The 24,852-nt window shown below is 40.7% G+C and overlaps 2 protein-coding genes across 2 annotated transcripts in view; both read right to left on the bottom strand.

Moving 5' to 3' along the window:
• tbc1d16 (TBC1 domain family, member 16) overlaps positions 1–13,910 on the bottom strand; it is a 29,755-nt gene extending 15,845 nt beyond the window's left edge. Inside the window, exons 1-4 of the mRNA XM_040051244.1 lie at positions 13,198–13,910; positions 7,952–8,164; positions 5,213–5,375; positions 4,754–5,062 (exon numbers count right to left, since the gene is read on the bottom strand). Of these exons, the coding sequence (XP_039907178.1) occupies positions 4,754–5,062; positions 5,213–5,375; positions 7,952–8,132 (653 nt within the window). The 5' untranslated portion in view covers positions 8,133–8,164; positions 13,198–13,910. The remainder of the gene's footprint in view (positions 1–4,753; positions 5,063–5,212; positions 5,376–7,951; positions 8,165–13,197) is intronic.
• Positions 13,911–14,044: 134 nt separating this feature from the next.
• gaa (alpha glucosidase) lies at positions 14,045–21,251 on the bottom strand. The gene is made up of 19 exons (XM_040051230.1): positions 20,340–21,251; positions 19,862–20,013; positions 19,478–19,643; positions 19,212–19,308; positions 18,986–19,105; positions 18,662–18,780; positions 18,159–18,290; positions 17,853–17,963; positions 17,642–17,755; positions 17,437–17,521; positions 17,228–17,345; positions 16,769–16,902; positions 16,452–16,603; positions 16,076–16,224; positions 15,798–15,939; positions 15,540–15,638; positions 14,926–15,090; positions 14,640–14,792; positions 14,045–14,542 (listed from the first exon to the last, which is right to left on the bottom strand). Exons 1-19 carry the CDS (start codon positions 20,871–20,873, stop codon positions 14,477–14,479), a joined length of 2,808 nt encoding a protein of 935 aa, XP_039907164.1. The 5' UTR covers positions 20,874–21,251; the 3' UTR covers positions 14,045–14,476.
• Positions 21,252–24,852: the final 3,601 nt, after the last annotated feature.

Below are 24,852 nucleotides of genomic sequence, written 5' to 3'. Positions count from 1 at the left end.
TGCTCTCTGTCTCATGTATCATGCCACAAACCAGACTGTGGAAGACTACGAGACGAGGAGAGAGGCGCAGAGAGTTCTGGTAAGAGAGTTAGGCAATGTGAACTATGAAGGAGATCTTTTAACGGACAACTGTGTTTCCCCTTTTTTTCCCTTTTTTTTTTGTTAAGTGACTGTGAAGGCCCATAAGCCCATTTACAGCTGACATTTCCTTCTCTCTTTCCTGCATGCTTAAGACTCATGCATTAAAATCTTTTTGTATATTTCGCCACACAGACAAAAAAAAAAAAGTAACAAAGGTCAGAGTGAAAAAGCACTTGATTTCTGAAATCTGAGCATGGGTCATTCACTGTGCTGCGTTCAAGCGTAAACTCAAGAAGTGATTAACAACATCTGTCAGTGTTTAGAGCTCGATTCTATTCATTTATATTAGGGAGCAAAAGTAGGCAGCAGTCACGCCATAAATTCTGCACAGTGTACATTATATAAACAAGCTGTTTTGCTTGAGTGAGACTGCTGTAACCATCATGTCCCACCAGGCCAGGGTGAGATCAAACTGCCCTGAGGCCCTGTGTAATGCTTCCCTCCACACACATAAGGCTTTACTCCGGGGGAAAGTGCTGCCAGGTCACCCTGAGAACCACCACGCAGTGAACAGGCCTACAGAGACTCCCAGGTCCTCTAGCTAATCCCTGGAGAGAACAGGGAGTTAAAGGGAGGGCTCAGACGAAGGGGGCGGTGTGGGCGCACACTGAAAAGTGGTCAGTACAATTTGAAGTTTTAGAAAAGGAGAAAAAACATCCAGCATCATCTTATCCTTTTCGGAAATAATCCCTCAAAGGCACTTTCTGCACACTGGACACTCTTTTGTCCATATTAAATGTACTTTAATTTGATTATAAACCAACAGATAAAGAAGAAAGAAATATTTCTGCTGGAAAAAAAATCCTGTTTACTGATTTTTTCCCCCTTACATAACAATTAGGTAGTTGAAAAAGTATTTAAACATGGAAAACTGGAAAAACAAGGAAAAACTAAGATCGCAACTGCCAGACCAAATATACGTAACAAATGGTTGCAAACGTTTTCAGGCGTCACAGTAAGAAACCACTGTTCTTAGACATAATCATACACTAAACGTTCCACAAAGTGCAGCCCCAAGAAGGCAGTACGCATTGACAGCATCATAAACTAATGTTAAACTTTAAAGAAACTTGTTAAGAAGCTCGACAGAGATTGCTGCAGATTTCTCTCTCTCCCTCTTTTTTGCCCTCTCCCACCGCTCTCCTCTTTCTGCCCCCCCTCCTTTTCATCCGCTCTCACTCTCATTCGCAGAGCTTTCTCTTTGAATGATTCCAAGTGACATGTTTCCAGTTCCTGGCCCCTTAACAGTGTCAATTAAAGCAAGAGAGAGAGAAAGAGAGATTGAGTGGGTTCCAGGGTTTTGGCTGCTGCTCTGCTCTCTTCAGTCCTCTAATCCAGAGAGCTGACATTCAGCCCAGCACAACAACCCTGGGAGCACTGAGAATCAAAGGGCTTCACACAGACTTTAGGAAGGGGAAGGGGAAAGGGGGTTGTGGTAGTGGTGGGGCGAAGTATTTGAGAGGTGGACAACACCAAAAGATACAACAACTCGAGAATATGCAAAAGGAAGAGATGTGAAATAATAATAATGAGAAAAGTGGGAGGAGTTGACAGATATGGAGAACAGAGGAGAATCCAAAAGAAGAAGAAAAAGAAGGAGGGGGAAAAAAAATAACAGGCAGAGGAAAAGATGGATACAGTGCCAGAGAGCTGTGAAGAGACACCAACAGCAAGTGAGGCAGAGAGTTTTGGATGAAGAGAGGGACGGAGTAAAGGTTAGAAGCTGTGAAGCAAAGAGCAATGCCAAGTCACACACTGACTGCACTTACAGCAAATGTGAAAAAGTGGCTAAAAACACTTAAAGTCACACTGTCTCACTCTCTCGCTTTTTTTTTTCTTTTTTGGTGGGGGTGGGGGGGGGACACTGACACAGGCTTACACATTTCTGGGCAACATATCAGGCCACATAGCTGCGTGAGGAAACATCCGCGAAGGGAATCATAAAATCACACGACCGCGAGGTCTGAACAGCAACGCAATTACTGTACAGATGGCTCCCCTGACTACAGAACAGTGTGTGGAGGGATTGCGGTTTGGCTTGCTTTATTTTTGTTTGTTTTTTTAGGATTTGGAGACTTATTTTAAGACCTCTGTGACATTACACAGCATTTAGATCGAAGGCCAATTTAAATAAAAATTGAAATTGTGAAGCCTGATAACATTTCATGGTTCCTGCTGAAGTCATCTACCTGCTTTCAGGTCGCTCAGGACATTTAGCTGTAGTGCAGTGAGCCACCTTGTGGCTTCAAACTGTAAACCAGCTCACATGCAATCAATTCTTTTCTTTTTGGCTCCACCTTCTGGTAGCTTAGGGCAACTAAAAAAAAACAATTTGTGAATAAAAATAACACAAAAAATTACAGTAAGGGAAAATTTAACATTATGTTATTCGAAGCCACAACAAAAAAGGGAAAGAAATCAATAATTTTGACTTTATGGAGCAACTTAGCTGATATTAAATAGAATGAAATATTTACTATAAATTTACTTTGGAGTACCACTGAGTACCTCGAGGAATGTAGGAACAGCCCACTAATCTAGCCTCATTCGCTTTTAAAAGAAACACACACAATCTCATAATATTTATAACACAATCTACTCACACAACACTTCCATGATCTTTAAATGTATGCAAAAATAACCCAAAATAACCCTTCCCATAAGTTAGTTCCTAAACACGTGGCAGGCTCAGTCTGAAAAAAGCTGTCCAAAGTTTTTGGTTATATTTTCTTAAAACTGCGCATAACAGGCTTTGAATGTGTTAGTTCCTGTTTGGTGACTGGTTAGAAGTGTTATCCAGTCAACAGAGATGTGTGTACGAACCCTGCTGTATGAAACAGAAGTGTAAACGGTTTAGCTTCACCTTTCTTTGTTTGTTAAATAAACTTGAGAACCTGGACAACAACGGGTCAGTTACTGTAGTTTTCACACAGTGTCTTTATTTTTATGATAACAAATACAAACACAAAACAATATGTAAAATGCTAAGTCACACCATCCCTCAAAAAAAAACCAAAAAAAAAAAAACCCAACAAATAATTACATTTGAATAATTTTAAAACTGAGTTTGCACGCACTGAAGGATTTAGTGTTGCATTGTGCTTAAAATATATATATATATATATATATATATATATATATATATATATATATATATATATATATATATATATACACACACACACACACATACATATACACACACACACATTAGGGGTGCAACGATACTCGTATCGATATTGAACCGTTCGATACAGTGCTTTCAGTTCGGTAAGCATATGTATCGAACAATACAAAATTTTTAATTTATTTTATCAACTTTGCTTCTGACGATGCTGTCTGTGTTGAGAGCTCACTGGATCTGCGTTCGACTACTCCGCCTAGGCTGCACTGTTGAGCGCAGATCCACTGAGCACAGCACAAGCTAGCAAGAAAGAAGCTAAGCTCGTTGCAACATGGCAAATTGAACCTCCCCCACCCTCATTCAGATCTGGCCTTTGGAACTATCTTGGTCTTCATGTGAAGTATGACCCTGAAGGTAAGCTCGTCATGGACAAAAGTAAAACAGTATGTCGGATGTGCCACGCAATGCTCAATTACATTGGTGGGAACTAGTGCATTAGCAGTTTGCTCGTTAACATGTTGACGCTGTCCAGCCCCAGGCACGGGGCGATCCGCCGGTAGCTCGTTAACGGAGATTTGCCGTGTTGTGGCGTTAACGTCATTTCAGATTAACGCTGACAACACTAGTGGGAACACAACAAATATGACTGCACATTTACACCGACATCATCCTAGTGCAAAGACAAGTGGAAGCAGACAAAAACAACAAGCACGCATGCTACAAACTTTACCGAGTCATTTAGACAGCCGTTAGCACATGATTCTCCTTATGGGGACCTGATATGTTTAACATGCTGCTGAGAATATAGCCCAGAAGAAGCGTATAGTATAGCTTTTATTTTGGAAAGAGCCATTTCTCTGTAATAAACTCTCTTTTCCAAAGATGAGGGATTTCTGCAACATTAAATTTAAAAACTGAACGTTTGAGTTAAAATATATATTTATACTTTTAATAAATGACAAATTAAAAAAGCATGAACATTTTTTTGTATCGAAAAAATATCGAACCGTGAATTTTGTGTATCGCTGCACCCCTAATATTAATATATCTATATATATATTTATATATTTATATATCTATATATATATATATATAAATAAGAGGGGAAAAAAGTGACCTGACCAATTAGTGTGTTTTCGTAATAATAATAATAATAATAATAATAATAATAATATTTTTTAATAATTATTATTTTTCCTCAACCTTGAAGGGGAAAAAAACCATACAAAATTAAACAGTTTAAACTCTCCTATGTATAACTAATAATAAAGATTATTGTCTTTATTCAGGACAAGGTTATAAGTTGCCCCTAGCTACTAAAAAGCTGTATAAAAGATAATTTGTGCCAAATGCAACATTTGCTCATAATTGTCAGTCTTTTTATTATTAATTGATTTGTGACTTGGTGAGCCGAATTTTCCACTAATGTGGGCAATAAATTTATTCTATTCTATTATTAATAAGGCGACTTTCAATCCTCTCACTGACCTGCTCTCGTTGTCCAGGAAAACGGAGCCACTGCTTTCACAGAGGGCCTCGCTAACGGGGGACAAGCAGAAGGGAGAGGAGAAGGTGTCCGAGTCCGAACCCATAGTGCTGTCCCGGCTCACTTCATCCGACAGCTCACAGGAGCCCTCGTCGCCTTCCTCCCCAGCTGAGGGCAGCTGCTGCTGGTGTGAGGACGGATCGGCTCCAGCCTCGACCACCAGGCTGTGGCTCTCTGTGGAGGTGCTGCTCGTAATGTTCCTCTCCTCATCCTCGTCTTCCTCCTGGGCTGCTGGGGGACGGGAGTGAGGTCTGGAAAGGATGTTTATAAATTGAGTTCCTTGAGAGTATTTCAGTTCATGCTTTACTGAAAACTGCTTCCCACTACTGTGTGGTGCTGATCGAGATATCAGCACCGCATAAACAACCCAGAGACACATTTTAAGTAACACGTTCTTGTACCGTCTGCCTCTGCGGCGGGCGTTCCTGCGTACAGGCGAGCTCTCCGGAGTGATGTATCGCAGCGCCTCTTCATCCTGCCTCTGGATGCGGGAGTTGGGGACCCAGGTCAGGATAAGAGTGGTGCCCAGGCTCTCATCCTTCTCCACATGGACACAGAGGTAGCCTGCAGAGGGCAACAAAACCTTGATCGTGTTATGACTAATTATGGTGGAGGTAATTTGGGAATGTAAGAAGAGCTTGTGAAGCATTTTATATATAGCAGCCAATTTAAAACAAACACGTAACTCGAGAACAGGGAGATGATGATGACGGAGGAAGTGTTGCTCATATATGCCAGGAAAAAAGACAACACGTATTCAAAACCACTCCACTAGCCGTGTACGGTCTTTACATGTATGAATAAGGCAAGTAGACAAAGGTAAAGCAATTCAACTAACGACCAAAGGCTTCATAAAACAGAGGAACAGCTCTTGTTTGAATTTATGAGGCAGTACAATAAAAACCTGAATGAAGTTTACAGCAGCTTATCGGACACAGCTATAAATGTCACATGGTTTAGAGCCCCTTTAATCTTACCTTTTAGATAGAGGTTAAAAGTATAACTCTAGCTATTTTAACCTTGATTTCAAAGCAAAAGTGTGCTCTTTTGGATTAGCAGCAGTATCAGTGAGGTTAATATAGGTTTATATTAAATCAAGTGCCTTTTTACTCAATTAAATTTACTGCTCTTTTTATATTTTTAAAACGTCTTCTCACATTTTCTTCTTCATTTATCGTTTTATGGTTTTCATGTTTGTCTTTTTATATTCCCTTGTGTTTCTTCTATATCTAAATGCATGATAGCTAAAAGAGTGTGACATCGCCTGCTTCACAGTTGAACACTTTGCCCAAACAGGCAAATTTATATTCCATCTATTCAAATCCAAAGGTTATCACTAGATCATTTCTACATATTTGACACTGGTGTGAAATTCTATCATCGCTGGCATGTGGATTGTTGAGTTGTGGTCACAAACACGTTTTATTAGGTCAAAGTGACCTTGACCTTTGACTGTTGAGTTCATACTTCAATCCAATTTGTGCTTTTTGCATTCACATACAGTGCTTTGCACCCCTCATTTCTTTACATTTTGCTTCTAAGGAGCCAGACTTTTTTTTTTTTTTTTACATGGTCTTGAGCAGTAGCTTTCCAGGCTTTCTGAATATATTTTCAATTATACCAGGGGAACACTTTTGTTGGTTAAGCCACTTAACACTGACCTGGGAGTTACTCAAACATACAAAACGGCACCTAACCAAAGGTAGCCAAAGATAAGACAGTTGGACGAGTGTGAAATGTTTGCACCAACAAAGTGATTTCTACAGAGCCATGAGGTGAAAACATTTGAGAAAGAGACAAGAGAAGAAGTGTCAGGCGTTAACAAAAAAATAATAATTATAATAATTCAGCAAAAGGACATCTAGTCCTTTTAGTGAATTATTATAATTTGTATTAATTAGTATAATTCCAGCTATAATTTATAGCTGGAGAGTGTCTGAAAGTCACATCCTATTCAGCTGATCAATGAACTGTTCACAGAAGCTTTGTCAGGGTGGCTGTTAAGAAGAAAAAGAAGGCTGAGAACTTGTCAATATCTAAGGAGGAGGTCAGGAGAGAGGGATAACAGTGTCTAGACCCATCTGTAAAATATGATGGAGACTGTCATGGTTTGGTGCTGCATTTCAGCCCGTGTTGGGGATTTTGTCAAAACTGAGGTACAGAAAAATACCTTCAGATTTTCATCCACCATAAGTATCTGAAAGATGTCTGACGTGGCACCTGCTTTATTTTTCAGTATGACAGCGTTCCCAAAATACACGGCCAATACGTTAAAAGCTTACAGGGATAGAAAAAACACAGAGTGGAACACTAGCCACGGACTGGCCAACCCAGACCCCAGACCTCAGTGTGGGATCATCTTGACAGATAGAGGAACAAAAGGCATCCAACATTCAGAGAAGAGCTTTGAATATCCTTCAAGAAGCCTGGAGAGCTATTCCTGAAGACTGCTTAAAGAAATTACAAGAGAGATTGCTAAGAGTTCACGCTGTGCCGTGACACTAAATATTGACTTTTAACTGCTGTGTTTGCCTTATATATACTGTAAATTGCTGCACCCATTTCCCATTTTTTAGCAAAATAAAAAGAAATGAAGGGTAAATCAAGACTTTTGCACAGTAGTGTAATCTCCTGGAGTTTCTCAAATAACATGTTCTGAAGAACGAGGCATGTCACATTGACCGTCTTTGCACTTTGACCAGTTGTGCCAAACCGCCAAAGAGATATCACATTCACAAGTTGGAATGAACACACATCCCCCAAAGTATAACACCTCCGGTTGTGGCGGCTGCCAGCGCCGAGGTGTAAAAAGCACTTCCATGCCAGCTACAGATAGATAAAACACAATGTAATGTAATGCATGCGCTGCAAATACAACACAATCAAACAGACAAATGCACTGCAAAGTCAGTAATACCCTGCAAAAAAGTCTAAGTAACAGCTGGGGACAAATAGCTGACTTGAGCAAATTAAAAGGGTACAAAACACTTAACAAGTGTCTCAGCCATTTTCACTTTTTCATGACCTCTATAAACAACTGTATTACTGTCTTGGCTACTTGCAGCACATTTATGTATTTTCTTCTGTTGTATTTGTCAAGTTGAAAGGTTTAGAAGAAGAAACACTTGGTTCAGTCTAACCTGGGTGGTGCTCAGCCAGGCCAGGCAGGGGCTCCGCAGGGTGTACGCAAACATTATTTTTGGAGAAGATAATCTCGCCATCCAGTCCCGAGCGTAACGATGAGCCCCCCGCCCCAGGGTTAAAGGTCAGGAGGTCGGAGGCCTTGGAGGAGGCACGCCGTAGGAGCCGACCCAAAGACATCTCCTCAGGCACCAGGACACTGCGCCCATCCTCTGAATATGAGAGATTAGGGAGTAGAAAAAGTCATCAGGTGAAGGGGAGGATATAAAGGAAAAATTAAAAGTATAATTTCAGTAAGGTAAATATTTGACAGAAGGTGTAGCACAAATTGGTTTAAGAGCTGCACTGATCCTCCGTCACACGTGTGCTAGTATTTACTGCAGTGTCCTTACTGCAACGCCCAGCCCTACAAGGATCCCCTCTCCCCGCCGTACTTGTTCAGCACTTCCCCATCCCACATTTTCTCTGCCGTGCACCTGCGCTCCCAAACACATTACCACCTTCTGCATACTGTACTACTGTGTAGCCGAGGGTGTCCCACCTTTTGCAAACAGCACACACATATGCCGTTGTGTGTACACACACGGAGAGAAAGACGTGCGCAAACACACTTTACTCCATCTGTGTGAAATTCAGGGCAGTTATCAGTAGCCAGCAGATGACATCAATGCCAGCAATGAATTGGGATCAGCTTGTCACACCAGCAGTGTTTAACTTGTCTGCTTTAGAAAGAAAGCTTTGTGCGATGTCAAGTTAGATGTAACAGGGCTGCTCTTTTGAAGCTTCTGCTTCGGCGTGTTGTTGAAGGCTTTCGTCTCTGATAAGGTTTAAAGGGGATCTTAGTTTTCAGACTCAAAGAAAACTAATTAAAGCCTTACTTTTGCATTTAACTTCTCTTCATTCACATCAAAGAACTGCAGAATGCAATGATAACTTTTATTTATCTTAGCTGTGCCTGTATCTTTGAATCCAATGCAAGTGTGTAACTTTGTTCTCTTGCAGGCTGAACACCCCGGCATGTACTCCTCACTATCTGAGGAATGTTCCCTGCTTTTTCCTCAGAGGGCATGTTTACCTCTGCTTGATTAAGAAGCCACCCCACTTCCTGATGCCAGGCCCCAGACAGGAAAGCTACTGGCACGAAATCCGGTGCAGGACCACTTTTTTGGGGGGTGGGGGTGGGGGTTAGAAAGTGTCTGTGGTTTCTTGCAGATGTCAGTAATCTTAGGCTTAGTCCCATTTTACTAGTTTTGCTCATCACTGTTTTTAATTTAGTAGATTAATTAGTAGATTAACACATTAACATTTTGTTGAATTTGGCACAAGATTAGTCTGCTACTGAACCCGTCATAAGACAATCTATTGTACACTCACCTGCCATTTCATTAAGTACAACGGTTCAGCTGCTTAATACAAATGTCTGATCAGCCAATCACATGACAGCATTCAGGCACAAAGACATGGTCAAGATAGCCTGCTGAAGTTCAAACTTGGGCTGGGCCATATTATACCCTTCACGGTAATACTGGTATAATGTTAGGCAACGATAAGAAAATAAAATATCGCGATAGAATATGGGTAAAACGCGCATGCGCAGTGCCTTTGTTCCAAAAAGCATGGCGGCAACGGAGAATGAGAAGGGGGAAAGCGGATCGTTGAGTGCAATGGATGAACCAGAATTGGTTTGTAAAAATGGTGCAACTTCAGTGATGTGGAACTGGTTTGGTGTTTGTCTGTCAGATACCCACCAAAGGACATTTTTTTGTAGAACATGCAAGCGGCCGGGTCCCAAAGTCAAACGAACAACTGTGGCACATTGAGAGTTAAAAACTGTCTAAATGATTTCACCTTTAATAAAATGATCAGCACTGCTGCTTTACCAGGTGTAACAATTAAGTTTAACATCCAAGCATCCATGAAAACAGAATTTATTACATTTAACGGAGTTGGAAGTTAGCGGAAGTTAGCTCACTAGTTTCACTAGCTAACTAAGCATGATATTGCATGTTCTGACTGAGAGATTTCTGAAAAAATTAAAACGTACAGCTCTGCTATCACTTCCAACATAAATGAAGACAGGAAACTAAACAGCAGTGACATTTGTAGGGTTACTGAAGTTGGGCTAGCTGGTATATAATGATGTGCTACGTGATCGCTAGCGACACAGCTATGTTAGCATAGTAAAAACAGTGAAGCTGCAGGATGAATGCTAACACTTTTCCACTCGATAAACGTGAGGGTTCCTGATGGTTAGAGACAAATGCAATCGCATGGCAGCATGCTATAAACGGACCAAACTTCAGTCTGAGATAATCCAGCCACAATACAAGGTTAGTCATTAATATACTGCAACAACATGGGAATAGAGCAGCTGTGATAGAATACAGCATTAAGGAATCAATGGTACAGAAGTGGAGGAAGCAAGAAGTATGAGTTGAATAAAGTTTGATTTATCTGACTGCTTTGTTTCGCTTAATGTGCTTTATAATCCCATGCACCTTATGGTCCGAAAAATACGTATTTGACTTTTTTATTTGGCACAATGCAGTTTAATGTTGCAAAGCACCTCTTTTTAACTTCAGTGGATATTATACATGGTTATGCTCAGGATATGTCAGCCCATTTCTACTGGAAATGCCCTTTGATTAAACTTTCAGCAAGAAATTTGCATTTGCACTGTTAAATTTTTATATAGCTTTAATGCACATAAAAAACAGCTGCTTTTTTTTGCGCTAGTAAAGTTGTGGAGTTGTATTTTGTCTCCAATCAATTATATCGTCAGTTATATTGTTATCGCAAATTTTCAAATATATATCGTGATAAATATTTTTGGCCATATCGCCCTGCTCTAGTTCAAACTGAGCATCAGAATAGAGACAAATGCTCATTGCATGGTTGTTGGTGCCAGACGGGCCGCTCTGAGCATTTTAGAAACTGCTGCTCTCCTGGGATTTTCCCACACAACCATCTCTAGTGTTTACAGAGAAGGGTTGAGAAAAAAAAAAAACCAGTGAGCGGCATTTGTCTGCGTAAAAATGTCTCTTTGATGTCAGAGAGCAGAGGAGAATGACCAGACTGCTCCAAACTCTAAGAAAGCAATAGTAAATCAAACAACCACTTGTTAAAACAAAGGTTTGCAGAACAGCATCCATGAATCCACAACACCTCAAACACTGAAACAGATGGGCTGCAGAAGTCGACACCTATCAGCTAATAACAGGAAACTGAGGCTACAGTCCACACAGGATCACCAACAGTGGACAACAGAATATTGGAAAACATTGCCTGGTCTGATGAGTCTCAATTTCTGCTGCCACATTTGAAGGGTAAACAACATAAAATCATGGATCCATTCGCAGGTCACGTGATGGTGGTGTTGTGGTGTAGGGATATTTTCTTGGCAACCCTCCACAGTCACCAGATTCAATCCAACAGAGCACCTTTGGGATGTGGTGGAACAGGAGATTTACATCATGGATGTGAGCCAAAAAAAGATTTGTGTGATACTGTCGTGTCAATATAGACCAAAAACTATGAGGAATGTTTCCAGCACCCTTTTTGAATCTGTGCCACAAAGAATGAAGGCAATTCTTAAGGGGGAAGGGGGTTCTAACCACTACTCGGAAAGTACAGCCTATGAGTGAATATACATAAATACTTCAGACTAGCAGTAAATGAAGAAAAAGAATAGTTGTATTTCTGCATACTCTGATCCATGCACATAAAACATACAAACTGACCATTATTCAAATAATAAGAGGGCTAGACCGTAAAAATGATTCTTTTGTGAAATCCCTGCTACTGTACAACTGCGCAGTAGTTATTTTGGTCTGTGTGCGATTACAGGGTGAACCGGGTCACCTTCTCAATCAGGCTGGACAGCGTCCTCTCACTCTTTCCTTCCCCCTTCATCTTTATGCTGTCAACGCCTTGGCGTGCGTGCACATTCCCTCTCTTCTCTGACCTTTCAGTTTTATCAAACCGCTCACATCCTCAAGACTGAAACACCATGTTCGCCTCAGTCTAGTCCTGCTGTGACAGACAGAATGATGCACATTTTTCGCAAACTTTTAACGGATCACCTGCCAGAAAGATTGAAACTCTTAATGTGAACATGAAACTTTGCAAGACTGAAGCTGAGCTGAAAATGTAGAAAGCAACAAGCTTCCACGATCTCAAATTCTCACCTCTGGGCTACATTAATTAAGTTGTCACATTGTGACATATGAATGAAGGAGCCAATACTTAACACTCCTATTTCATCACCACTGTATATTAATGCCTAAGGCAGGTGGAAAAAAGGAAGGCTGAGAAACAAGATTCTTCTGAAGTCAGCGAGTTATGATAAAACGTTACAGGTGACTCAGTGGGAAATGGTTATAAACACAGCATAGTTCTCTCATTTTTTTCTTTTTGGTGTTTGGCCAAACTTGTTTTACATGTTAAAATGACTTAAGTGTAAACCAATATTAAGTTTTTTCAGATATGGTGTTGATAACTTGCAGTACAAACAGGACAAAGATAAGTAGCTTTTTTATAGATAGAATTGAAAAGATGATTCACCTTTTTTAATTTTATTTTATTAAATATGAAGTGATAACATGTATCCATCTCATTTTGCAACAGAAACAGACCACAAACTACAACTTGTCTCTAACAGGTCCCACACATAGGGAGCACTTTGAGAAACTTAACTTAATTACGATGCGCTCAGGTTATACAGATTAGACGTGCACCCGTGACGTGGGTCAACGCGTTTCTGAGGACATAAAAGGGTGCCTGGGGGTGGTTTGATCCCTGCCCTGACTGCGGTGGGGCAGCCTGTGCAGCAGAGGCGTGCCGTGATGTCCATCAGCTATCAATACAGTCCTTACAGGCAGCATCCGCCTGACAGCGGAGGCGAGGATGGACAAGCCTATTTACACGCAGGCCCTTACGAGTATTTACTGTGGCTCTGTGGCCTGAGCCTCACTCTGTAGCACCTTGAACATAAATATTTTTACTTTAGCTCAGCTGAGCCATGGCCGAAATCCGACTGCTTGGCTGGTGTTTTAAAGCCGTCCGCGTTTGCATGCAACTTAAAAGTTGCCGGGAGACAAAAACACTTCGGGCTCGTACCGGAGAAAAGCGTCCTCCTCGGCGCTTTGGCACACACCTGTTCCAGCGGCAGAAATGAATGAATAACAAGCAAATTGTAGAGAAGCGGAGCGAGAGGGGAAGGGGGCTAAAGCAGCTGAGCTCTCACCGTCAGTCCCGCCGCAGGAGTCTACAGCCCACACCGGACAGCCATCACACCGGGCAGGCAGGGGCCGAGCGGGACGTACCGGCGCTGTCTCGCCTCCTTTCTCCCAGATCCGGCTATGTTGTTATTAACTGTAAGTCCTGTTTGTAGCCTTGTTTTCCGACAGGGCACGCTACATGTATGACTGCTGCGGTTTCTACAGCGGAAAAAATACACTTCCGGTTCGAATTTTCAAAGTAAAAGCTCGCGCTAGACTAACAATGCGTGCGGTTTAATTTGTAGCCCGCACATGTCGCGCTTCCTACAACTACCCGATCGTTTGCGTCCTACTTGACTTCACAGCTCCCAGACCAATCCACAAATTTATTGCTGCTTCCGGAAATTTAAATGGGTTTTTCAATCCAAAAAAGCCTGGGCGTAGATTTCATATTCAAAATAGTGAAAGAAAAGTTGGAGCATGGCAGCATTTGAAAATACAAATGCATTTCACACCATCCGCAGTCGTCATCGGCCCCAGCCTATCATAAAAAAGCAGAGCTTTTTCATCATAAGTGACGTTTTAAAGGTCACTGGCAAAGGCTTGAATACAGTTGGTCAGAGGCTCTTCACACACCAGCACTGCTGCCTTTACCTGCCAGTACAAACCTGATTATTTTTTTAGGTTTTTTCCCACTAGAATAATATGCTTAATGTAAATCATACAACCATACATACATACATACATACCACTCAGAATACAAAGTGTGCAGTAGTTTTGTGTCAAATGCATACACTAGTGGGGCATGCAAGTCCAATTACTCAGAGGGAGCATGATCACCCTCATCCAAGGATTCATCCAGCTATGAGTCAGTTACATCATGGTTGGCTTTTATCAAACTGTTCAGAGGACACAATAAATGTGACATCTCATCATAGTAAATGCTACACAATTTGTGTAAATGCTACACAAATTGCAGACAAACAATTTTGAATTATTTTTTAACTATTTCACAAAAAAATAAATGCAAAAATCATTTTCAAAAATAAAAACAATTAAAATAGTTATAAAAAATAAATACATTTCAAGGCATTAAACCGTTTTGAGTGTAGCAGTTAGGACATGCAAACCAGATATACCACGGTGGCTCCCGTGCTTTGATATTATCATGTCCTGTTTTGGTTTTTTGTTGTTGTTTTTCAACAAACCTGCTGATCCAAATTCCAGGCAATTTTGAAGAAGAGATGCAGCAAGTCTACGGTGCACAAAATGAGTGTTTTTTTCTTTTAAATGAAACTCAGTGTATTAGAGAACCCACTGGACCGTAAACACTTCTGACATGGGTAAGGCCAGACTAGTCACTGCTAAAACCTACGAGAAGAGACAGGGAGGAGAAAGACAAAAGTTTATTTGAGGCAAAGAAATGATGGAAGTAGTGGTGCTTATATGTTGCTGGTTAAAAGCTCACCTTGGTGTCAGTGCGATATGTAAAGTCCCTGACTTTCTCCCCATTTGCTAAAATGTAGCGAGGTGGTGAAGGCACCCCGAAAACCTGCAGCCCTCCCAGCACCAGACTGTCCAGTGCCCCATTCGGCTTTAGAGGGTTACTCACAACCTGAGACTGAAGTAAAGGCAGAGATTTGTGTGAAACACTGTCCCTCATTCACACTTTTTGCATCAAGCAGTCGTGCATCACAATGCATAGCAAAGTCTCTGCTGCTTTCCATATGGAAATATAAATAATCTCTACTTACCTGTTCAGCAGAGAAGATAACGTAGCAATAATTTTGCATTTCAAAAGTGTCGACGCTCTCGCCATCATCCCAAAACAAGTCGCCCCAGGCCCAGCCGCCCGCTGACAGCGCCACAGTCAGGAAGAAAGGGTTGTTGCGTGAGGCTGTGGTTGTCAAAGCAGGCTCCTGCGCAAGAAAAGGGAAGATCAAAGAAAATATGATGTTAAGTTACAAAACATTCTCTTTTCTTCCAAGTGTCTCAGCTAGTTTTGAACTTTAACACCTCATCTAGGAAGTCGTGACAGTAATGGGTCAACATTTGATCATAGAGACTGTGGATGAAAAGAGATTTCTCCCATGTAGCGAAATAATTCCTTCAAAGAGCTGTATTGCTTATAAAGAAAAGCATCACAGGGTGAAGTGATGTACTGCTAATGACTACCGTAAACTGCAATGTCTGAATGAATAACTATCCAGTAAACGATGTGCTTTGCTTTGTTCTTTTATACTGAACTCAAGCATAACTTAACAAGCCCTTTTTAAAATCAGTTTTTCCATCAAACCTGTAAATTGTGTCTCCAAACAGAATCAAGATCTTCAAACATTTGCTTTTTTCCCCTAAAACAAACACCCACCTGCTGGGGAATGATGTGTCCTTCCCTCACATGAACATTGATGGTGTCCAGAGGAGCTGGCAGGAGCAGGAACTGCCCTTTACTGTAGAAAGGCTGACCCTTGAGAGGCCAAAACACAACATAAGGTTGTAAATCCAGTAAACACTAATGTCACGTCCCTCCATGGTTCATACATGATTCATACATGATTTATTATTGTGTGGCTCATACATTCTAGTGGTGTTGTCAGAGACGGCTGAATATGACTGAGTGACTCACATTGTGCAGGCTGTACCAAGTGGCGGGGGGCAGGTATGCAGCCAGTTCTACAGCCCCTTGCTCTAAAACTGGACTAATAAGAAGTGAACTCCCCCACAGGAACTGTTTGTCTATGGTCCGACTGTTAGGGTCATTGGGAAACCTAAGAGCGATGGACATACAGGGAAGAGGAAAAGAAAGATGAAAAGTGAACTGAGATGGCCTAAATGGCTTTGTTTATGCATTACAATAGAGTACCAAAAAAGTAAGGGAAGAATAGCTATGAAGAGGACACACACTCCATGAATAGAGGTCTGGCCACAGTTTCAGCAGAGGCGTGTGCATGGTGGAAGAGTGTGTAAAGGAACGGCAGTAGGGAGTAACGGAGATATAGCGCACTCCGCATGGCTGCCTGGGCCTGCTGCCCAAACACATAGGGCTCTTGAGCCTGAGGGACAAGACAAACACACACACAGTGAAGAGATTGAGTTACTCCTTTTCAATAATAGATGAAACAGATGGACGTCTCTACATGACCCGAGAAAAGAAAAACATGCTGGATAAACCTCTTCTTCATCATATAACTCCCCTGACAGTTACTGTCACTAAACAGTTTGCACGTGCATCTGAATTAACAGACCATAAACATAACCAGTATCAGCGTCCATGTCTCACAGCATTGGGCTTGTCATTGTGGTTCCTCATAAATGGGTAGAAGGCCCCAAGCTGCATCCACCGAACGCACAACTCCTCAGTGGTGTTGCCTCCAAAGCCGCATATGTCCGCTCCCACCAGAGGGACCCCGAACAGGCTGAACTGCAGCACCGCTGGAGGGGACAGGTGCAAAAGCTCCATTTAGGTCAATTCACTATCAAGCTGTGGTAACTTCAAAAATACATTCCAATTCTGATGTTTTGGGTCAATATTCTTACGAGACGAGAGGATCTCAAAAAGCCAGTTCATGTGACCTTTCAGAAATGACATTTCCTCACCAGGAATTGAGAATCTGAGCTGCTCCCAGTCACTCCTGACATCTCCTGTCCACACTCCAGAAAAGCGTCCGATGCCGGGGAAAGAGGAGCGTGACAGCACAAAGGGTCTCTTCCTCCGTATCTTCAGCAGAGCACTGAGGATGGCAACAAACCCCAGGATAAAAAAAAAAACCCCACAAAGAACAGCTACATGTACATAATCTGTAACACTGGGCACCATTATCCCAATTTCAAATTCTGAATCCTACAAGACATCACAGGAAGTGAGAAGTTATATGACCAGGGTGGTAAAAGCATTCGATTTCTGTCATTTCATGTCACTTTTTTATGCACCAATAAAATCACTGTTTCATAAAATTATCATTTTTACAAAGTGTTACTATATATTTATTACTCATTCTTTCATCCACAACAAAACAACTAACTGTGCAACTGTGTCTAATCACATCCTGGCCCAACCTGTGTGTTGCATAAGCTTCTGTGAGTCCGTAAAGATTGTGCAGGTTGTAGTGAAATGACATCTTCTGCCGAGCCGACATACAGAGGGTTCCTGAGTTTAACCGTCCTCCAACGACACCTGTGTGTCGGAGAGTTTTGTAGAATAACATTTTGTCTTAAAAAAACAACAACATAAAATCTGAATGTTTATGTGCTTTTAAATGTGTTACTTGGTGTGTATGGTGGGTTCTCAAGGTCACTGTCAGGACAGCCCTCCACCGAGCCCTGCACAAAACTGGCTGGTTCGTTCATATCCTGTGTGGAAAGAAAAACATGGAAAGCAATTTTTATTTGATAGTGTATAATAAATGTCCACATTTCAAAAAAGTCATGCACATTATTTGTGAATTACAACCCTGTCCTGTGTACACATACAATCCAGAGACCATCCACAGGAACTTTAGAGTGAAAATCTCTGATGCAGTCTTCCCACCATTGTCTGGTGTCTGGGTTCGTGAAGTCAGGAAAGGCTGTTGGGCCTGGCCAAACCTGCGTATACAGAATATGAAAACCCCACATTTTCAGATAAAAAAAAAAATGCTACATACATATTGCCCCCCACCCACCCACCCCGACCCTATCTCACCTTCCCTATCAGGATTTGCCCTGTAGCGTTTTTGATAAAGACATCTCTTTTAAGTCCATCATCAAAGGGAGGGTACGTTCCTGGGGTGCTGCTGCTGCTTATCCCTGGGTCCTGTAACATAAACGAGGAGCCTCAGTCAAAACTTAGGACATTTTTGCTGCCCTCCACTGGAAAAATATGGTTAATACCTGCTTTTAGCTCCAGTGAAAGCAAGAACAAAAATGTTTTGTTTGCATCAAATTCAAATGCAAATGTATATATGTATATAGTAGTTTGTCAGGTCTTTTAAACACAAAGATGTCACACCAGAATAAGGATGTACTTCATGCCTCTCTTGTGAAACTCCTCCACCATTTCTGGCAGATCCCCGAATCTCCAGGGGTCAAAGGTGAATACCCTTCGCTTGTTTGCGTAATCCAGGTCATTCCATTGTACATCCTGTTGGTGAAAACGGTTAAATATTCTCAGGAAAAAGGTAGTTTAATGAAGACTCCAGCTGCCACATAAAATCAGTGAGTGCCTAAGACTTCTAAAGATATTTTCATTCAGTTAGACAGTTTGGCACATCAGCCACCTTATAAACAAGTAATTAAAAAAGTAAACATTAAAATCATAAACATGAAAAACTGAGGACAAACTGCCTTCAATTCATTTTTTAACTATCATTAGAGTTACTGTTGTTACACATGGATCGTTAATGTTATCAATCTAAAATGAAAATTTAGAATGAAAAATAAAATTTTGAATACTTTCTTAAACAAATGTATAAAGCAAATGCACAGATGGAGAATCTTCTATGAATTTCATACCATCGGAAAGTTTTCATCATGCATGCTTTGTGCAACCTTTCGGGTCATATTAGTGGTCGTGTAACCCCAGCGGCACAGATGAAAGCCCAGCGACCAATAAGAAGGCATCATAGGATAGCCTGGGGACAGATACACGATAACTCTGAAACACATAAATGCATTCCTTCTTTTTCTGATGCCTCAGGACTCGTTCAAATGCACAAACGCTCACATGCTTTTACAAATTACTATTTTCAAATTTCACATCTCTTGTAGTAAGTATACATGCTTATTACTGCATGGACATGTGTTAGTGAATGTCAGCCAGACACTCATTCTGCATACCAATGATCTGAAGGTACTGTCGTATAACACTTTGAGGGTCAGGACCCAAGAAAATGTAGAGATCCAGGATTCCACCGGTGGACACCCAGGTGAGAGCAGGGGTCGGCTGTAGAATCACCTCTACAGAAACATTTGGGAAGTCAGTGAAATGGCATCAGATGCTAGAATCTGTTCTATGGAAAGTGAATTTAAAAAGTGTGGGATGTTGAATCAGAGAGCTCAGTACCAATTGCATTGCTATTTAGAAGGAAAACTCCATGTGCTAAGCCATCCTCTTCCTGTACTATGTAAAATGGGTGGGAGCCATAGAGGTTGGCATCAGCCTGTGGGGAAAGACAGTGTCAACATCATAAAGAAAGCTTACAAAAGACTGTTTAATATGAATGTCTGCTGCCAGACATATAGTCTAAATCGTTTGAGTATCTGTCCAGAAGGGGGCGCTCCTAACCTTTGAGTTTGACGACTGTTATTGAACCACTGCAATAGACTCACATGAGGTGCCATGTCTCTATTCCAGAGAGTCAGGGAAGTCCAGTTTAGATCCAAGAGGAGAGAGGTGTAATGTTCCCCAAGGCCAGACACAAAAGAAGAGGCCAGTGTGGTAGACAGCTGCAGGTACTGGTCCGCAAACAGCAGAGGAGCAACTGTGGTGTTCATACTAAACAGGCAGAGGATGTGTACAAACAAAAAATAAAGTGATTTAAACATATAAGTGAAATGAAAAAACTACCAGCACAAAATGATAAATATGAACAGAGGTAACAGAGCAAATATGAACAAGCTGACTAAATAAGAGTAAGTTATTGACAGACACTATGATGAAACTCACTATATAGTCCATCCTCAAATACATTAAAAATGAAGTGAACTACTCACATCACCCTTCCATTGGATTTCCGTCGCACCATAAAGCCAAATGGGTCAGACTGGTATTCAGTGGTATAGAGGACACTCTGTGTATTGGCTTTGCTCTGAGGAACACCGCCTGGCAGATGAACTTCATACCGCTGAGATGATGGGTCCTTTAACTTCATAGAAAAAAAAGGTTGATAACTATTTTTCTTTGAAATGACAAAGTATGTAAAATAATAGAGGGTCCAATACTCAGTTTTTTCTCAAACTGTGGTGCCTGTCCTACTGGTGGGACTCTTTATTTGTGTATTTCATTTGAAAATTACTGGAAAAGTCAGCATAAATATTCATTCCTAGGTTAATTCAAGGACATTCAAGACAAACGTGCTTTTATAAAATAGATTTGTTGGACTATTTCAAACATAAAAATAAAGCAAAATAAAATTAAAATATTATCCTTGACTGTGTTGTCTTGATCACATGTTTGGGGATGAATGCTTACTGTGAGGTGGAAACAGTCTGCTGTCTCTTGAATGTCATCTAGTCTTAGAGTGGCGATATCTTTGGGGAGGTAGGAGGGGCTGGCACGAGTCAGTGTGGCACCCTGACCCCGAGGAGTAGGTATGAGGGGTCCCATTTTATAGCCAGGATACACACGGGGGTAAAAGCACCAGGGTGGTCCTGCGGAGTCAAGCAGAGGGGCGTAGCAGCATCCCCTGTCCTCACACTCGCTCTGGCTGAGCAGTTTGTCCCTGCCACAGTCAAACCGACTCTCTGGGGCCATGGCGCATTCGCTGCCTCTGGAAATATTACATTTCTGGGATCTTTCAGGGTGTATACCCCGACTTGAATTGTTCTGTGGCTTTGCGGGATTATAAACAAGCCGTCCATGTGCCGTGATGTCATGTTGCTCATCCCGAACTGACCCAATCTGTCGTCGGGCTTCACTGGTGAAAAAGCGGTTCATGAACAAACAAGCTAATAAAGAAAATGCGAAGAGGAGCACGGCTACAGTGAAGTGAGACAACAGACCCATCGTGCATTGCTCAGTCTAAGGATCCTTAAATGAACTTTGCGCTGTCTTCATGAAGATATTCAGTGGTAGTAGGGTATGTAGTAGGTCATGTAGCTACATGTAGCAGTCCCAGTCCGGTGTCCAGCGGTTATCTGTTCCCTCTAATCAAATTATCCGCAGTGTCGGAAAATAGACATTGTTGTGAAGTTGCGACACATTAAATCAAGACGTCTACAGTGAATTAGGTTAACCATTAATAGCAAAAACATCAATATGAAGCAACATGAAGGCTAACGCAAAACTAGGGCAAGCATACTGGGATAGTGATGGGTCGGTCGCGAACGAAATGGCTCTTAGAGCCGGTTCTTTGACGTGAACGACGCGAGCCGGCTCCTTGTCGCGAGCCGTGGGTTTTTTTGTTCTTTCTCTCACCCTCTCTCTCACACTTTTTTTCGCTTCACTCAGCATGCGAGCCTTGTGCTTTACCCTGGGAAGAGGGGGGAGGGGCGGTAGCTACACTCAGTAGCACAGGAACCCAGTCGTTCAGTCTGACGTCACTAGCCGTGTCTGGACCTAAACTCCGCTGCAGGTCCATATAGCAAACGATCACTATGGCATTACTGAGAGTTGAAAAACTGTCTAAAGTCTTTCATCTTTAATAAAATGATCAGCGTTCTGCTCTACCAGGTGTAACAATTGAGTTTAACATCCAGGCATCCATGAAAACGGAATTTATGACATTTAACGGAGTTAGAAGTTAGCAGGGAGTTAGCTCACTAGCTTCTATCTAAATACAATATAGCATGTCCTGACTGCGGGGTTTTGGAAACAAATTAAAACGTACAGCTCTGTTATCACTTCCAGCATAAATGAAGACAGAAAACTAAACAGCAGTGACGTTTGTAGGGTTACTGAAGTTTGGCTAGCTGGTATATAATGATGTGCTACGTGACCGCTAGCGACACAGCTATGTTAGCATAATATAAACAAGCTAACTTTTTTTCCACTCGATAAAAGTTAACGTGAGTGTTCTCGGCGGTCAGGAAAAAATGTAATCGCATGGCAGGATGCTGTAAAAGGACCAAACTTCAGCCAGGAGAACAACTGAGATAATCCATCCACAATACGAGGTTAGTCATTCATATACTGCTGCATGGGCTGGCCTGTAGTTACATCCTAAGGTTTTAAAAACTGAGCTTAAATAAATGATTAGCGGTAATAAAAGCCGAGGGAGGTCAACAGTGATCACTGACTGTTTTAGGAGCTTTTTGAGATCAACGAGAAGAAAATACAAAACATTAAACATGTTAACAACACAAAAGCCATATTAAACGCAGACTACTTTAGGCCCGGAAGTAGGATTCGTCGCGTCATCACTGAACAACCGGACAGAGCAGGAGGGAGAGAGAGAGAAAGAGAGCCAGGGACAACAACGTCACATTAGAAAGGTATAGTAATCATCCACAACTATTTTCAGTTGCGGATGATAAAGGATTCAGAAAGTTTATTCATGCAGGTCCATATGACAGAGAATATGCATGTTCTTTTTGTTTTCATATTATAATTTATATTTAATTGTGTTATGGTTTGCAGTGTTTTGTGTTGTTTCACTTTAAATTTGTAAAAGGAAAAAGCTGAAAATTTAAATAATTAAAAGTTGAAATGTGAATAGTTGATTTTTGTATTATATGATTTATTTATTACATTTTATGTGGAGTGAATAAATAAAAGTATATTTACGGTGGCCCCTATAGACAAAGCACATACAAACTTCAAATCACGTACGAACCCTGAAGCACGTACAAACTCCAAAACACGTACAAAGTCCAAAACACGTAAAAACACGTAAAACCCCCAAAACACGTAAAAACTCCAAAACACGTACAAACTCCAAAACACGTACAAACTCCAAAACACGTACAAAAGACAACAGAAGTGCTCCAGGATGATAGGCGCAGTGTTGCGCATTTGTTACCTAGTGGCTATACAAGCCAGCAAGTACCAACGACCGGATTTGGTGTGTGGTAATAACAGGTAAATGAACTTTTTTTATTCATTTTTTTTATTTGACTATATATGAATGCTTGTGTATAAATACACAAACAATACACATATGCTTTCATGCTTTCAATTGTGTAATTTAAGTGATCTAGGTAGCTCTGTTTTGGAAGTTCAGTTCATGCTAGAAATGTGTTTTGGAGTTTGTACGTGTTTTGTCTAGGGGCCACCGCATATTTTTATATATAAACATATATAAATAAAACCACTTTTTTTTTACATTAGTAATTCCTTTTGTGCATAATTTTATATTATTGTTAATAATAAATTAATTAAAGCAAAAAAAACAACCTGAAGAGCCGGTTTGGAGCCGAAAGAGCCGGCTCTTTTTAGTGAGCCGAACCGAAAAAGCCAGTTCTCTAAAAAGAGCCGGAAATCCCATCACTATACTGGGACAAAAGTGATCAAAATAGCAATAGTTTAGATGAAAAACAGAAACCAGATGGTTATCTTTTATCATTAAAAACATTAATTATATTTCATAAAATAATTATAACTTACCTCCAAATCTGATTTCTGTATTGTACGAATGAGCAGTGGCAGTTACAACCCAAGTTCCAAAAAAAATTGGGACATTATTTAAAATGTGTATAAAAACAAAGTTTAATGATTTGCAAATATCATAAACTCATATTTTATTCACAATAAAACATAGAAAACAAAGTAAATATTTAAATTAGAATAACATAATGGGCACAACACAAGTCTTAAAAAGTAAGTGGCACTGAAAAGAGAAAGCTGGAGAAACATTTTGCAGCTAACTAGGTTCACTGGCAGCAGTAACATGACCAATATAAAAAGAGCATCTCAGAGTTTCTCAGAAGTATAGAAACCAGAGATTTACCAGTCTTAAAAACATATAAAAAAATTACAGAATAATGTTCCTCAATGCAGAAAATTTTACTTTGAGTATCTCCTCATCTACTATACATAATATCAAAAGATTTGGAGAAGATCTGGAGAGATCCTTATGTGGTCTCTTTATATTTTACTGTGTCCCAACTTTTTTGGCATTGGGTTTTCTCGTCAAAGGAGCATAGCTGGTTTTTATTTCACTTTTCATTTTCATATTGATATGCACAGACTATGTGACCAATTTAAGACTATTCTGTACACGAATTATCTGAATTATCAAGCCTGTGATGTAATGGCATTGTCCCATTAAGTCTGCGTTATTAGGTGATATTTGTTCCACTGTAAAATAATTCTTTTAGTTTGAGCAGAACTGTAGAAGCTGAAACTGAAAAAAGAAGTTTAATGTTTTTAGTTCATTATTATTATTTTTATATATTATAAGGACATAAAAATGCAGAACTGGTGTTTGATGTTTTCTTTTTTCTCACTGATGAAGTCTTTGCTTGTTTCATCACAATGATTGACCATCAGAATCTCCAGCGAGTACATCTGTTCCTCTACATGTGTTTCTAGAAGACACGTCCCTCCCACAAAGACCTGCAAGTGTTTGGTGAAACACACTTTCATAGGTTGTATATGTTGCAGAGTTGCATTAATGTGACTCATTTTCATTCCAACAACACTGGAATTGTCTACAGCTTCTTTCCCACATGAACCCTCTGCAAAGCTTTGCCATTTCTGGAAGTTTTTCTCTGATTCACAGATGCAGGTGATGTATTCATGACCTTCCATGTCTGTGAAAAACTCATAGGTGTGCAAGAGTGGTTTCTCAACTGGTGATTATAATAGAAATATGACGTGGAATGTACCTTTTGGCAAAATCTGTTTACAGATCAAAGACACAGACCCTCGGAGTAAAGTCATTTTTGTTTTGATCCAAGTCAAAACAAAACAAAAAAAGCAAGAATGATAAGGCTTTGATAGAGATTATGAAAAAAATGCAATACATTTTGTTTTTTGGTACATTAACAGCTTCTAACTTCCATTTTTCCCATTCTGATTTCCTTCAGGACCCACATTTTTTCTA

The sequence above is a fragment of the Simochromis diagramma genome, unplaced genomic scaffold (assembly GCF_900408965.1).
Source record: "Simochromis diagramma unplaced genomic scaffold, fSimDia1.1 OVJJ01000321.1, whole genome shotgun sequence".
NCBI classification, from domain to species: Eukaryota; Metazoa; Chordata; class Actinopteri; order Cichliformes; family Cichlidae; genus Simochromis; species Simochromis diagramma.
This window is presented reverse-complemented; position numbering and strand designations above follow the sequence as displayed.